General features: G+C 39.0%; 1 protein-coding gene and 1 long non-coding RNA gene across 4 annotated transcripts in view; both read right to left on the reverse strand.

Moving 5' to 3' along the window:
* Positions 1-13,968, reverse strand: part of pcdh11 (protocadherin 11) — a 187,659-nt gene extending 173,691 nt beyond the window's left edge. For all 3 annotated transcript variants that reach the window (XM_086023104.1, XM_086023093.1, XM_086023110.1), the window contains exons 1-2: positions 13,379-13,968; positions 7,019-7,598 (exon numbers count right to left, since the gene is read on the reverse strand). In XM_086023104.1, the coding sequence (XP_085879230.1) occupies positions 7,019-7,558 (540 nt within the window). In that variant the 5' untranslated portion in view covers positions 7,559-7,598; positions 13,379-13,968. The remainder of the gene's footprint in view (positions 1-7,018; positions 7,599-13,378) is intronic.
* Positions 13,969-13,976: 8 nt separating this feature from the next.
* LOC147151906 (uncharacterized) overlaps positions 13,977-16,328 on the reverse strand; it is a 37,506-nt gene continuing 35,154 nt past the window's right edge. Inside the window, exon 3 of the long non-coding RNA XR_015084879.1 lies at positions 13,977-14,182. This is a non-coding gene — a long non-coding RNA (uncharacterized LOC147151906). The remainder of the gene's footprint in view (positions 14,183-16,328) is intronic.

Raw genomic sequence — 16,328 nt, forward strand, 5'->3', positions numbered from 1 at the left:
ATACACTGCAAGACCAGAGAGAGAGAGAGAAACAGAGAGAGAGAGAGAGAGAGAGAGAGAGGTAGAGAGAGAGAGAGAGAGAGGAGGAAATAAAAAGATCAAGCCCATGAATGAGCTGCATGCACATTATGAAACAAAGAAGCCCTTTGAAGCTCTTTCAGTCAGAAGCAGTTTCATGGTGAAAGAAGAAAAAGGGTTCTCTTTAAAAAGATAAGCTTCATGCTGCACATAATATTGGAAGTGATTACTTCCATCTAGGCACAGCCATCAAATGTGATTAAGATACATACATTTTTCTTGTTCAAGTCGGGAAATTGTGTACACAAGAATCCTCAAAGGTTTATAGAATCTAGGACCGTCCTTGTGCCAGCGTGAAGTCCACACATGCGAACGTGCAGGTGCAGCATGTAAATTATTGTATACTCAGAAACAAATTGCTTGCAGAGAGTGTTGTCAACACGATTGACAGAACTACTTAAAAATAGCCAGCACAGCAGCAATGATCTCTCAGGCTACCTTTTGAGGTGCATTATGGCATGCAAAACACCAGCAGAAATGCAGAGACATGGCATTAAAAACTTTGCGTAAGAAGGTACAGAAACTGTGTCATCGATTTTTAGCACAATGCACTACAGAGGTATTTCTAGGAGCAATCTTGGGGCTCTATTGCTTATCAATATTCTTCAATTCTCTCTTGTTGAATGGTTTACAGCTAAAGCACAGTGGCTTAACATTGGCACAATGGTTTTTGACAAATACTAATACTGTATTAATAGTGGGATGTTGAGTTAGGATGCGTCAAAAGGAATGTTGCACAATGATTTATGAGCCAGCATTTCCTTGATGCTTTTGTCTTGGTTTCACACAATTTTACAGCTGACAAGACAGCACTCAGTGCATTTCAATAAGTTGAGGAGAGCTATCTCACAGGCTGTGCGCACTCCTGAATACAGAATTAGTCTGGTGGATTGTGATAAGATCTCAGGCGGGCCACGGGAAGGCCAAAATACTACGAGGAATCACTCACTTGAAACCCTTAGGCTGAGAAAGAAGGACGGAGCAGCCCCAAACTGCTAAGTGTGCAGAACACGTCACAGCGTAGTTTGCTCTGTTTGTCACTACACGTACTGAAAGGCTACAGTAGTTCAAGAATGTTAAGGAATTTCCATTTACACCGCAATAATGAGCCAACATTTTTCTAGATGATTAGATGGGATCAGGGCACTAAGGTGGACGTAGGAGTACACAATATAATAAAATCTGCCTAATTTAAATGAAAATGATTGCGTGATGCCAACAGAGGAAGTGTTAGCAGATGATGGGTGCAAAGGATGACTTTTCACTCCTTTACTCCAGGGAGCACCAAAGATTATCAGAAGATGCATCCTTCTGTCAAGATGATGCCCTTATTAAAGCCCAGAGGAGAATGAGATTTGGTTGTGAATATATCAGCAGGACTGTAATGACAGTGATCACCATCATAAGACCTTGCACCTCTTTATTATGATGAGAGAAACCATCTTAAGCTATGTGTATACTACGTTCCACAACAGCCCCGTTTCAGACTACCGTCGACGAAATCGGATGGTCATAAAATGTGACACGCTGTAATTGCTGTGGGTGCCAGGGAGATTTTTAAAGTCTCTAAACATTTGCAACACTAGTCATGGTGCTGATAGAAACCTAGTTGGCCAGGATAAAATGGCATGCACACAACTAAACCTGACAGTAAATAATAGGGCATAACAAAACATGGAGGTGGCTGTAGTGGGACGGGGAGCGTAAGTATTTTGCGGGAGTAAGCCAGATGCTTAATTTACGTATCTACAATGCCAATGTCTGTAAGAGAAAAAAAGAGAGAGAAAGACAGACAGAGAAGAGATAGAGTGAAAGAGTTGCTTGGCATGCATAAATAATCTCATATGAATAACGGACTCTTCCATGTTGGTGAATGAGTGAATTACAGTAGTTGTTGACAGAAAACTCATATTATCAAACATTAATTGAACGGCAGTACCTGACTCCCCACCCACTGATGCTGCTGACTCAGAACCAGACCCCACAGGGGAGCTTCATTCGACTCTAGGCCACAAACGTGCTCCAAAGCAGCCACGCATCAAAGTTTCATCCGTAGGACGAAATCATTGACAGAACATGACAAATGGGAGGGACCCTATCAGAACGTGGTGGTCTCGAAGGAAACGTGATTGAATTCATGAAAGATAACAGCAAGGGCGGAGCCAGAACGTGGCTAATGGGTGGGCCTGGAAAAATAAAGGTGGGCCTGAATATTTCTCTCACTGAGCACAATCCTCCTGTGCCGACACATCGTATATTCAAATAAAATGACAAACTGAATAATATGAAGTTCAGATCTTCCTTAGACAACCACAATTATGACATTAGTGGTCACATACGTGGACAGCACTTTCTATTACATACTACAGTCAAAATACAGTACTGTATACAAAATGCAGCATAGTACAATACAAAAAACTAAAAGATGATGCTTAGTTTTTCTTCTAATTAGGTTGCAATAAGCCCAAATAGCAAAATGAAAAATAAAAAATGCATGTAAAAAAACAGATTGGGCCTTAGGAGGTTAATAATAATTTACTAAAAGATTAAAAGTATATATTTCATGAATCTCACTGGGTGGGCAGTGTGTCAACCTGCACACCCAGGCCCACCCATGGCTCTGCCCCTGGAGCACAGGCTGAACCATAGTGTGCCTTTGAGCCCGCGGGACTCAGCAGCCACATCCCCCAACAGCCTGTCATGGATACGATGGTAGGGTGTGAGAAAACTTGAATATGGAGGGAAAAATGGTCCAAATTCCATTATGCACAATATTTTGGCCAAGGAGATCTGCAGTGCCCACTGGGAACAAAGTGTAAACATAGCCTTAGTTTCATATTCCTCTACAATCCTTATATTCACACTTTACTAATTTGGTGGCTGACTGTTATTTCTTAAAATTGACTAAGACAAACAAAATAGACAATTGTATCTTCGCATCAAGCAGGCTATTAAGACAAAACAAAAATCAATCAATCAATCAATCAAAAATAATGATTTATAGTGAACTCTCCATCAAGAAAAATAAAGCTATTTTAATACAGCTTTCATTCAAAAATTTAAACCACAAACAAACCATCCATATTTTCTCTTTCTTCGATGGAGGTTGAATTTGTTGCTGAGAGATGCTGTGGCAAAACCACATGAAAGAACTGAATTGATTATAGTAATCTCTAGATATCGGAGGAAGAAGAAAAATATGTGTGATGCACAAAAGCATTAGCATGGAAGCCTGTCTCTGAGCATTAACAGAATTTAGACTCTAAAACCACAGCATCCACCGGCCCAATGTACACTGGAATAAACAAGGTCAGTGGTTGAATGCTTAATCTGGCAGGCATTGAGATCAACCAACTAAATTGCAGACATCCACTTCATCATGCAGTTTATCAGTGAGACGTTGCCTTTATATCCGGCAGCACCACATTGATCTACACGGGGCGACTTGAACAAGACACCCACTTTAAATGTGTATGAAGACGCTGACACAGATGAAAGTCGGTTTAATGTAGTGTGTGATGCTGCAAATTCAGTCTGTGGGATAAGAAAAAGGGTCAGTATGAGAGAAGCAAAGCCAAACCTCCAAGCAAAAAACCTAAAGCAGATATCTAAGCATGTTTCAGTGATGGATACTGCGTTATCCCAGGAATGAATACTGTACAGCGATATAATCTGCGTCTTCATTTTTCTCCATTCATGCATGGGATTGCTTTTTTTGACCTTGACCATTTCAAAGAATGCCTATCTCTGCAGTTCAGGTGATGTGACAAACACTCCATTGGACCGCACCAATGCCAGAACCACTCTCAAAAGCCTGATTACCAACTTTTGTTTGCGGTTTTCAAATACCATGTGGGACAGAATTACACAGTTCCCCCCTTAGCTTGGGAAAAGTGAAACGATGCACAGAGATGTTTTGTCGGAAAACTCGAGCACACCAAATGTGGGTTGACAGTGAGTTTGTAAAACACAATGATTGCAATTTCCACACTGGAGCCTGCACAACAAGAAAACTGGGCAAACTACAGTATCATTCTGAGGGGGTTTTTCAGACAAATCTCAAGGGACCGTATATTGGTAGTCCAAGGGTGTCTTAGCAGCCAAGAGCTATTCTTGGAAATGCTTGCACAGTCTTTCCCTACTAAACTCTTGGCTTTCTCCTACACTTTTAGGGTAAAAAAATAAAATAAAAAATAAAAAAAATAAGGAAACACCAGAGTTGAAACAGTCTCTGGCACTTTTTTAATGATCCCTGCTGAATTTTACATATGGTACGTGGAACACAAGGAAATTAATCGCAAATACAATGTGAGTATAATGGGTGAGAATAAATCAGGCATACTGTGCCAAACATGCTCTTAGAGGAACTTTGTGTGAAAGATAGTACAACAGCGGCCTAGGCGAGCTTTAGAGCGCTTTATATTGTGAAAAAGGACAAAGGAAATGATTGCAGATGATCATTGTAATGAGCAGAACATTTGCTCGGTGATTTTCCAGGCATGAACAATTCAGGACATTGCGCTGGAGAGACCTTGGAAGTGGGGAGACTCTTTAAAAATGCAAATTGCTATTACAGCAGACAGGGATGTTGATGATTATGTTTTTTCCAACACAATGTCAACTTAATCTGAGACTCCAAGATGGACTTTTCATTTCTTTCTCACCACATTTCCTTTTATTTACAATGCCTAAGCTTTCCTTCTGGGTGCTTGGGAACCCTCTTAAATTAAACTTAATTAGTCTTTGTTACTATTAATCTATACTCAAACCTAGGAATGTTGTCCAGGCTGTGTATGAGCAAAGCATGATATTATCATGCTTTTCCAGATACAGGGGTGACTTTAATCAATCATTAATCAATGGTGAATATTGCAACTATAGTTAATAGTTCATCAATTCTGCGATGAAAAAAAAAATCCCTCATTCTGCATAGGATATCTGCTTGCATAAAACTGTGCAATTCTTCTTAACCTGCTTTGATGGACCATATTCAACCCAGGTAAGCAGTTGCTGAAAATTGGGCAATTCACGCGTTGCTGTGTTTGCATTTTTTACCCAAATGTTCTGGTCTCTATAAATGGTACTGCAGCATTTTCTTATAATGAAGCAAATGGAAGCATTAATTACTTTTATTAAAAACTGTAGACATCATGATATATTTATGGTATGTATAATCATATTTCAATGTAGGATGATAATTCATTTTCTGTGTGGAAATGCACTGCAGCCATACAGGAGTCGAGAAAGCAGTAGTAGAAGTGTGTGATGTTAGGGGTTTATAATGGAGGCGCAGGATTACCGGTTTTCTTTAGTGGGAAAAAAAACAAAAAAAAACAGTCGAGGAAGCAAAGGTAGGAATCCCTGTTCGGCATGCTGGGATGCAGCATCATGGTCTGCTAAGTCGAAGCATACCCACTAATGGGGTTGCTGATGACTATTCTTTATGTGTTAGTGTCTACGCACAGGGCTGCTTATTTTATGAATCACAAAGACACTAATGTTCACTAAAAGTAATTTATTTTAGAGAGTCCATGGGGGAATCAGTATCCAAGCTTCAGTAATTTTACCTAATTCACCACTGAAAGACATTATGTGGAAGATAGATCTTGGGGTAGATGTGACTGAGTGTTCAGTAATTGCAGAGATTTTTTTGTTTTAGTGGAATGATTTGTCAAGAAAAAATATTCTTTGGTTGTTTGTTCACACATGCAAAACATTTTATGTGGCCCGCAAAAGAAAATAAATCAAAGTCAAGCAAACTTTCAGCTTGTCATATGGAATACATAATAAAGCTGAGATATTGCCAGCATTTTTTGTTACCCATTTTACAGTAACTTAATTGGACTTTTCATTATCCTTGACTTTTGATTCCAAAACTAGTTGTTTTGTGCATATGTAATAATATAATGAGGCATTTATTTGGTTTCACAGTCTTCACAGCTCTCTGGGTGAAATAGTCATCTTTATTTTGGAGTTTACAAGTCCTCCCTCAAGCATCTCTGGTTGGTCCAAAATGCTGCTGCTTGCCTCCTAACTGGAGCTCGTAAGAGGGAGCACATAACCCCAATTCTGGCCTCCCTTCACTGGCTCCCAGTGCATTTTAGAGTTCCTTTTAAGATACTTCTATCTGTGTTCAAATCTTTAAAATGGTCTCGCCCCTGCGTACCTTTCTGAGCTAAACCACACCTACACACCTGCCCAGTGCCTCAGGTCTCTGGATCAGAAACTACTGGATGTGCCAAGGATTAAGCGGAGCCTCAGAGGGGATCGAGCCTTTTCAGTTGCCGCTCCTCCCTCTGGCATGACCTTCCTTTAAATGTTAGGCAAGCCCCCTCTGAAGACACATTTTTATTCTTTGGCTTTTGCCCCAACATAAGACTGACACTGTTCTGCTGTTTTCTTATGTCTATTGTATGTGTGTTAGTATCATTAATGTGTGTTTTCATTTACTGCTTTCACTGTCTTTGTTGTTGTATTGTTGCTATTTTACATTATATGTTAACTGCATTGTTAAAGCTGCAGCTCTTGTGAAACGCACTATAAAAATAAGGTGGTATTTTATTGTATTTCATTCTAGCTACAATAAGGCACGCGACAAAAAATACTTTGACAGCCCTGGTAAAACAACAGGTATAGTAGCCTTTACAAATACAATTACTCTCAGTTTAAATTGTCAGAACGGTGTTATTTTTAGAACAGTATGTGACATAATTTCAATCAAAAAAGAGCATTTGTACTTAAAAAATTACCCGCTTTCTGATAGAGCCCACATCTATCAGTGAGCAATTGTATCAATGTGTGAAAAAACAAGAAATTGACCATATTTGTACAAACAACATGTCAGCAATATGCTGTTATATTATACAGTACCGTATGTACATGAGTAAGACAAAACTAAAATACATATTTCGCTGTTGGATTAAACAGAAATCATTCTCACCTTGACCAGCTCGTAATGTTGGATCCCATTGATCCCAACATCGGGGTCGAACGCAGAGGGCACCGGATATCGGGTGTTAATGGCTGTGTTCTCTGGGATGGAGATGTTTATGACCGTGGACTGGAAAAGGGGCGCGTTGTCATTGACGTCCTCAATCAGGAAGCGGATCTTGACCAGTCGGAAGATCTCATCAGGCAAGACAGCCACCTCAATTTCATAATAGCAGCGTTTCTCTGCAAAGACTCCGGAGCATAGCTTTTCCCTGTCGATTCGGTGATTGGTAGTAAAGATCTCCCCCGTGTTGGCCTCCACCCTCACCAAAGGCACGTCGCCTGTCTTGTACACAGGCTTGAACTGCAGGGGTGAGGATAGCCGGACGTTTGGGTCCAGGTTGAGGTCGAGATCCCGGCGCAAGTTCCCGATGCGGACGTTCTCCGGCTGCTCCTCCTTCACTGTGTAGTCTCTCTCCTGGGCCCAGCATATGGAGACCGTGGCGGTGAGAAAGACCACCAGCACATAAGTCTGACTTGCTAAGTTCATACTCAAGAGTGGATGGAGCTTCACTTCCACAGAAGCAATTCTGTCTCGAGAGAGTGGAACAGAGAAACAAAGGGGAAAAGGACAGAAAATGTCAATACCGGTATGTACATTTTGTTCAATTCCTACTACAGTGGTGACCTATTCGTCTCAATGAGAAATGAACACCTGTCCTTCCAATCCAAATCTTTAAGAGCAAAATTAAAGGTAGCTATACACCATTAACCTTTGGTAACATCCACTGAGCAAGAGGACACGTAAAGGTTCACCCCTCACATATTCCATCAATCTATGTAATCGCTTTTTATGAAATGTGTCATTTTTTGGGTCTCAAAGATATGTGAACCAGTGGCAGTAAGTTTGCATTGACAGATTGTCCACATAAGACCCTCAACCATGTCAAATGTGTGTGAATCAATTCGATGCATAAGCTGCACCTCATAACTGAGCATCAGTTGAGCAGGAGAAGGCGTTACGCATTGGTGCTTGCATGCATGCACACGCGCATCACTGTGAGTTGTAACACTTGACAGCAGCTATTAATAGACAGCCTAATTTGCTTCCAACATAAACAATTGAGCTCCGAGTATTTTGTGAACACCCATGTGCAGCGGAATGAGACAGACAGCAATTTGGAATTTGTGTGAGCATTTATATTCTCAGATATATGTTTTAAATAAATGTTAGATATTCCCCTGATGCACTGTGATACCCTTTTTTTTCTAATAAAAAAGAAATGCATTTGGGTTAATCAGTGCAATGAATCACACCTACATTAGACCAATGTTTCACAACCTTTATTGAGCGAAGGCACATATTTTACATCAGAAAAAACATTCACCCAAAAAAATTCACCAAAAAGGTGTCTGTATATATATATATATATATATATATATATATATATATATATATATATATATATATATATATATATATAAGGTAATTATGTACCTTCAATTATCTAGTGGAAGAGCATTTCACTGTTTTACCTGTCATACATTAATAAACACCCCAAAAAGTATTAGAAAATAATACATTTTTTGTAAAAAATAAATGACATTGGATAACACACCTGATGATCTTTCATGGCAGACTCATTGAGAATCGCTGTATTAGACTGACAATGCATATGCTGCTGCAGTCTCTAGGAAAGAGGGATGGACATTTGACCACATTCACTTGAATGACTATTTAGCACATTAAAGGTCATATAGCCAATTGCATTTTGATTACTTTTAAAGGATGAGCAAATCTCTCAGAGTTGGGCATAACTGTTTTGATGCTTTTTATCATATTTAGCAGATTAAAATGGTCCAGAGGAATTGTCATAACATTGATGTAAAGCAACAGCCCATCAATGAGATCATGTTCATCTTTCAACAACAAAGTATTTGGTTGTTGAGAATAAATAGCTGGTTTCAAGTCATCCAGTCCCTTTGGCCTCACCTACTGTAAGAGACGGTATTAATAAACAAATCATTTTCCTATAATCAACTCAATTCTTAAGAATTGATTAATCGATTATTATGCCCAACTATACTACCACTTTGCCAGCCACTCGCTCATTATAATGAGTTCCACTAAAGGAGCTGTATCACATATTTTGTCTTTAGAACACAATATACTGGAAGACAACGGTGGACTTTATAGTTTTGCAGCTGGAAAGATATTTAGCTACGTTTTCTGACATGTTATTCTAATATCCAATTGTTAAACTTGCTATTTTGTTAATACTATAGGTGCCACAAAATGTTTTCACAAAGAGATTGGTTGGACGTTAACAGAACATTGTATTCATAGAAATATTATGTTGATAGTAAGTCTAAATTGGTCAATTTAAGACCATTATCACCAGCACCCAATGAGAATTTTATTGTGCAACATATTTGAGGACTGTGCTTGGAGAATATTTTTCTCTACCATTGAATTACTAACTTTTTTCACAAAAACATAAACGCACATGATAGCCACAAAAATGACACTGTATTAGGATTATATTCACTAGTGACAGAGGACCACAAATACAGTAGCTCTTTGGGAACAGGGCAATAACTATGGTTAATGACTTTCACTGCTTTACAGGACTCAAACAATAACCTGTAGAAAAAGGCATGATTGCTGAATTGCACTACAGGGGTCCTCTTACTTGGCAAGGCAACCACATTCATTGAAGCTCCGAGCCCACTGACAAAGGGGAATTGATTAAAAATAAGAATTTAATTTAGCCATTTTTTTTTTTAATGGCAATAATTGCAAGATGTTCCTTTTCATACGTGCTATAAAACGGCCACATGAGACTCATTAAAGAACAGTTGGATGAGAAGAAGAGACGACAGCTGACATTGATCAGTGTGAGGATTGCTTACATTGTATGAATAGCACAGGCAGTATTGTGCTGCTATATCCAAATATGGATGAGTTACATCTCATCAGCACGTGTGAAACACTTTGAAGTGTGTGTCGTATCAGACGGTGAATTGCTTTACTGTGACGACTGCAAGGCACTCCAAGGTACATGTTGAAGTTTGATCCTATAATGAAAAATGATTCATCACAGTGAAAAGGAAAAAAAAACACGAAGGATCAAAGAATGATCTGGATTGTGTCTTGTATAAAAATGACACGTTTTTTTTTTTAAGTATGATAGGGGTGTGTGTGCGCATGTGTGTGTATTTGAGTCTGTACAGGGCTCCAAATGCAGTGACAGAAAGACAGAACAATTTGGCAATGTTAAAGTGGCTTTAGGAGAATATTTGACCAGAATTCAATAGACGTCTGCATAGTGGACACGAGACCAGGAGGAGCTGTGCAATCTTATGAGATACAATAGTTATGTATTTCAAATAAACTTTGAGGTGACATGATGAATATTTCCACATGTATGTAAAATTCTGTTAAATAAGTGTTTTTTTTTTCGTCAATTGGTGATAATGCCTTAAACAAAATGCTTCAGTGATGAAGGAACTTGATCAGTAGTGCTGTGATCCAGGTGTAATTTTGATAACATTACAAATAATGATGCGTACACTGAGCATTAAACATTGACTAAAATAGTACAGTAAGAAATTATATCCAACAAAAGTTTTTATTATTATTTTTTTTTTTATAAATAATTTTGCAATGCTATAGACAGAACACCATTACAACTTACTGAGATGTGATTCTAATACTGTAATATACTTGTCTCATGTACCTTATAAATGGTTTGTCTCAGTATTATGCAGTTTAGTTCTTCATCACTTCAAACTTGAGCCACAATAATACAGATATTAAAGCTCTTATATCTTTCCTTTGTTTCCAGGACAATTTGTCAACATAAGTGCATGTCACAATTCCTCTGTCCTGTCCATGTGGACCAAAGCCAAGCCAAGAAAGAGAATTAATTGGAAAAGAAGTAAGAAGCTGGTAAAATATCCAAAGTGTCACTCTGTGTCTCCTTTGCTTACATTTTAATAATGTCCAGAAATTCTGTTTTGAGGTCCAGACGGCAGGTTGGATTCAGTCGGCGAATCCGAGCATCCCTCATGGGAGACAATGTGAAGATAAGTAGGCCTGCACTGGATCACTTTACATGGCAGTGTGATGGACAAGTCTTTCTGCTGTTTGGATCTACTGGCTTTAGGAGCGGAAGGCCAAATATACTGTACAACTGCTGTCACACACTACCTTTACCCCTAAAGCGACCCTCAACCATTAAATGTGTTTAGCCCAATGACCCAAAGACATTGAGACTTCTTTATCAGAATGGAGTTCTTCATCGCCATTATATGGAAATAGGATTTTTAAAAGACTTAAGATTCTCTTGGGGTCATCTCAGTGAACAACTCTAAAGATCGCTGACAGCCTGACAAGACCAGGTCTGTCTTCTTTCCCCCATAGTACACACAGCCGTCACGAATTTCCTTCAGCACCAAGGAATGACATATGTTCTCCCTCTGGAAATTATGACAATGACGACGTAACATAGTTGTCCTGGAAATGGAAAGAGCTCCGGAAAAATGTTTGACTTTGACAAAGTTGAAAGTGGGTTAAGAAGTTGTGCGCCACAGTCAGAGTTCACTACTATTGAAAAGCGGCATGCATTTATTTGGAAAAAAAAGCTGATAATTCACGCAAAAATATTTGGCATGTTGTTTTTATTTTAGATTGACAGACACAGTGGTTTTCAGTTGAAGTGATTGAGAATAGACATCACGTCCGTAATTGATATAAATACATCTTCACTCATTATTGTTTCTTACCCTCTGCATTAGTTACATGACAAAATGACCGGACTGTAATGATGGGCCTCAAGAGGGCAGTCAATACATGTTCGTCTATTACTGCTGACAAATGTAAAGTTTTCACTCTTAAGACTGGTTCGTGTATAACATTTATGAGGATGATAACATATCAACAAGAAATTCCAGTTAACTTTAAAACTGAAATTGTGTTTTACTTTTAACAATAGTGTATCACCCTGCCAGATTTTATGTCATGGGCAGCATAAACTTAAAGTGAACACACATCAAAATAAAATATGATTGTTGAAGGAAACAAAAGCACAATCTTCGTGCACTTGCAGTCTATCAGAAACTTTTCAGTGGCTCACGCAAATACCGTAGGTATGACAGTATACACTCACCAGACGCGTCATTAGGTATACATGCACAATACATGGCATTTGATTCAAGACCTATATCAAAATGTTCGCATTCATAAAGACATGCTTATTCTTTTAACTTGTATAATTGTGGCAATGGTTTGGTATTTGAACAAAATTGCATCAAACTGATGCATTTTCTGAGGCAGAACCTGTATTGAATCCAATTATACTGTATTGTTTGTGTGTATATTATGAGTGTATGTATAAGATTTTAGTGGAAGTAGTGGCTAATAAGCTCTACGACATGATACAGGGCACACAACCTGCCCTTCCTAAACCATGAACTGGTCCAATGATAAATGTTCATACATTGACTTTCTTACTCTTTCATAGGAGAAAAAATACAGACTCTTCTGATAATGGTAATAATGTTGCACCTAATTATTGTTTGGCTGTAGACTTGACTACACTTCCAAATCGGTATAGATGCTGAAAATTTAACAAACAACTAATTGTATTCGTTCGCCCCCCCCCCCCAAAAAAAAAAAAAAACACCAATCTTGCAATATTCATTCATCACAATTTAGGAATTACTCCATAATTTTGCTGAATATAATACCACAGGGAGTTTGTACTATATTCCGTGCATCTGTTAATTACACTGACTGTACAATGTTGAATATTTTTTAAGCATGTATGCGAACCAAACAAGCCTTAGTGGTGATGACAGAAACACCGCGACCACTCGTCTCCAAAGAGAAAAATGGAAATTGGTCTGCAACAAACTGATTGCCCCCCGAGGTTATATATCTGTGACAGCTCCACGGATGGACCGGGATCTCGCTTGTTGCCGCGCACCCACGCAACGTGCTTTGCAGCCAAGATGCTGAGAAACCAGTGCTAGAAAGTCGGGGCACTTTCAAAAATCGAACCATTCATTAATTTTGATCGTTGTAGAATATGTATATTTTCCAACTTGTATTAGAATGATCTGTACATCAAGTGCACTTTAGGGGGAAGCCAAATTTATCCAAGCAAATTATTGTCTCGCTAGTATCAGGTTAATCTATGTCCTCTTTGGATGGTTGCGTTATGGTGTAATATGTGGCGCATTTTTGGTTGCATTTGGTTGGAATTTGGCTGTTGAATGAGCTCATAACAACCGTTTGAACAGTCACATGAAGTCAAACAAATTCCGACCTTATCATTATAAGCGATTAAAAAGCAAAATATCTTACCTTTTCGTTTGGCTGGGCTGAAAAATCAGTTAGTGGTGCCTCCGCGTAAAGACATCACTGATTTTCAAAAAAACATAATAATAATAAATCAAGAGCCATGTATTGATCTGAAGTGTCGATAGGACGAGGGTAATAATCCTCGTGTGGAAAAAAACGATGCCAATAAAGCAAAACAAATATCCACTACAAAAACTTATCCATGCGCAAAAAGCGGTTGTCCACGAGAGCTGGAGGAAATAAACACGCACACAACTTTGCCTATAAAAGGAACACCAGTACAATTCCTCTTCAGCTGTCCAAGCTTCGCTTCACCCTAACGCGATATCCCTATATCTGATATTTAAGTCAACATCGCGTGTGCGTCAAAAACTTCCATCCAAAAAAAAAAACACTTCTCGGTGAAAACTTGCAGCTAATTTATTTTACTATCTCGTGCAAACAAACAAATAGATACAATCCCAAATAAGGGGGATGCACAGATTGCATCGCTTGCCCGCCCCCCTCCCTCCTCCAGCTGGATCAAAATGTGGCTCGGTGCAGCATCACTTGCCGGAGCCGGGATAGACGCTTCGCCGAGGCGGTGCGCTAAACTGGAAATGTCTCGGTAGTATTGGATGAACTCTCGGTGTGTGCCCACCTCTCTCCCTCACTCGCTCTCCGCGCTGCTGACATCACGGTGGGAGGAGGAGCAGCATAAAACTCCGGCGCTGAGGTCTGGTTAAAGCCGCACTGCGTTGGGTGAGAAGCTCACACTGGCTTGTGAGGAGTACGAATTGCATGCGCGACGCTACTCCCCAAATCCACCTGAAAGCAAGAGGGCGGCAATGTTCACTTGTATTTTCGTATTCCCAAATGAGTCCTATTGGATCATTGGCACCAGATGAGCGATGAGCTTGTAATTCTTGTCCCATGTCACAACAGCGTTTTTATTATAGAGCTGAGAAGGCGGGGTTAATGTCCACAATTTTCATATATAACAATTCATCTGACACTTAAGGCACCAAGGAGCCAGTGATAGTTCAGGTTATACATAAAGTCTGGTATATAGTCTCAGAGAACCTTCGGCTTACTAAGGTTTAAATGTTAAGAGTAAAACTATTTGGTGCAAAATATCAAGAAAAAGGAAAAGTGTTATATATTTATTGACTTGACAAAATGAAGAATCCAAGTTCACTCTAAAAACAGTTGGGTGAAAGATAACACAATTGTGATTTAAAAATGGATCGATCCACTACTTGGGTCAATTTGACCCACCTTCTCACGTTGTTTTGTACAAAACAGACGGATATTTCTACAAAACTACCCATTTTTGGGGTTGTTTTTGCAGAAAACAACCCAAAAATTGGGTCAAATTGAGCCAAGGAGTGGCTCAGTCCATTTTTGACCCAAAGTTGTTATTTCTAACCCAACTGTTTTTAGAATGTACTTTTCAACTATAAGTTACACAGGTAGATAGTACAAAACACTATCCATAAACAAGATATACTGTCCAGTTTTGTTTTGTTTTGATTGTATTTGCTCACCAGTTACTGTGGCAAGTGGTTTCCCAGAGTTACGAGCCACTCGCCATTTTCAATAGCCATATTTTCATTATTATAAGGCTTATGCAAAGCCAACTTACAAATTCGGTAAACAGGACAATAAAGCACGAATTCCTTCTGGTCTAGGTAGTTGGTAACGGCCAATCATGGCTCATCTTCAGAAAACAGGTGAGCCGTGATTGCCCAAATGGGTGGATTTTTGCTGCTTAACTCACAATTCACAATTGCAATATTTATAAAAATTCAATTTTTTGACCAGTGAAAGCTCATAGAACATGATTGTTAAGAACATTTTTTGGTTGCCTCCCTCTTTAAATGCCTACACTGCTTTTTGTTTTATACAAGATGTCTTCAAGACCTACAAATATGCCCATATCTGATTGTTTATGCTTCTTTTTGTTACTTCACATATATATATATACATATATATATATATATATATATATATATATATATATATATATATATATATATATATATATATAATTCGACTTCGACTTTTACGCCCTCAGTGCATCGCAGAATTTTCAGAAGCATTCATAACAAATTAAAAATGAAACACCACAGCCATATTGGCAGCCATATTGCAGAAAGACACATTATTTCAAAGATATGAACTGACTCGGAGGCTTTGTACATACCTGCAGGCACTCATAAAAGGCGCGTGTTTGGTTCCCAGCGCGAGATCGACCAACGAGAGCACAAGTGGATTTATCCCGTGAGCTGACTGGGTGCGCACCATCGCAGCCTTTCGCTAGTCTTGTCCACGCTAAGAAATTAACAGCACTTTTGAACAACGTTCTGTTCGGAAACTCATAACGTTGTTAAAATGTGCCGTTTGGCAGCTGTGTTTACAAGTTGTAAGCAGAGCGCGTTCAGCCACCTAGCAAGCACGAACGTGCTCAGCACGACAATGGTGACAAAATAAACGTTATGTTCGGAAACTCATAACGTTATTCAAATGTGCCGTTCATTTAGTCAGAGTCAAGCCGGATAAGAGGATAGTACAGTACAACAGCTGTATTTACAAGTTATGAGCAGAGCGCATTCTGCCTCCCGGCAAGGACGAAGAGACATGGGCAAATAAACTGTTAAAGTGTTTGTTGATGTTTTCTGAAGCTGAGCCGTGATTGGTCGTTATCTGAGCCCTGAGCAACTGTGATGTCATTTTCAGATGACAGAAATTACAAAATGGCCGCCCCCTGAGATGGCTAAAAACGGGTGGATTTTGGCGCCTCAACTCATATTCCACAAACGCAATAATTATTACAATGCTGTGTTTCAACTAGTGGGCCTGCATAGAACATTATTGAAAAAAATGTTTCAGTTGACTTCCACTTTAAGTTTACATACCTTGACACAATGTGTGAAATATTATTATTATTTTTAATTTGACTACATGACTGAAC

Source organism: Filicampus tigris, chromosome 2 (genome assembly GCF_054856515.1).
Source record: "Filicampus tigris isolate MCC_2025a chromosome 2, RoL_Ftig_1.0, whole genome shotgun sequence".
NCBI lineage: Eukaryota > Metazoa > Chordata > Actinopteri > Syngnathiformes > Syngnathidae > Filicampus > Filicampus tigris.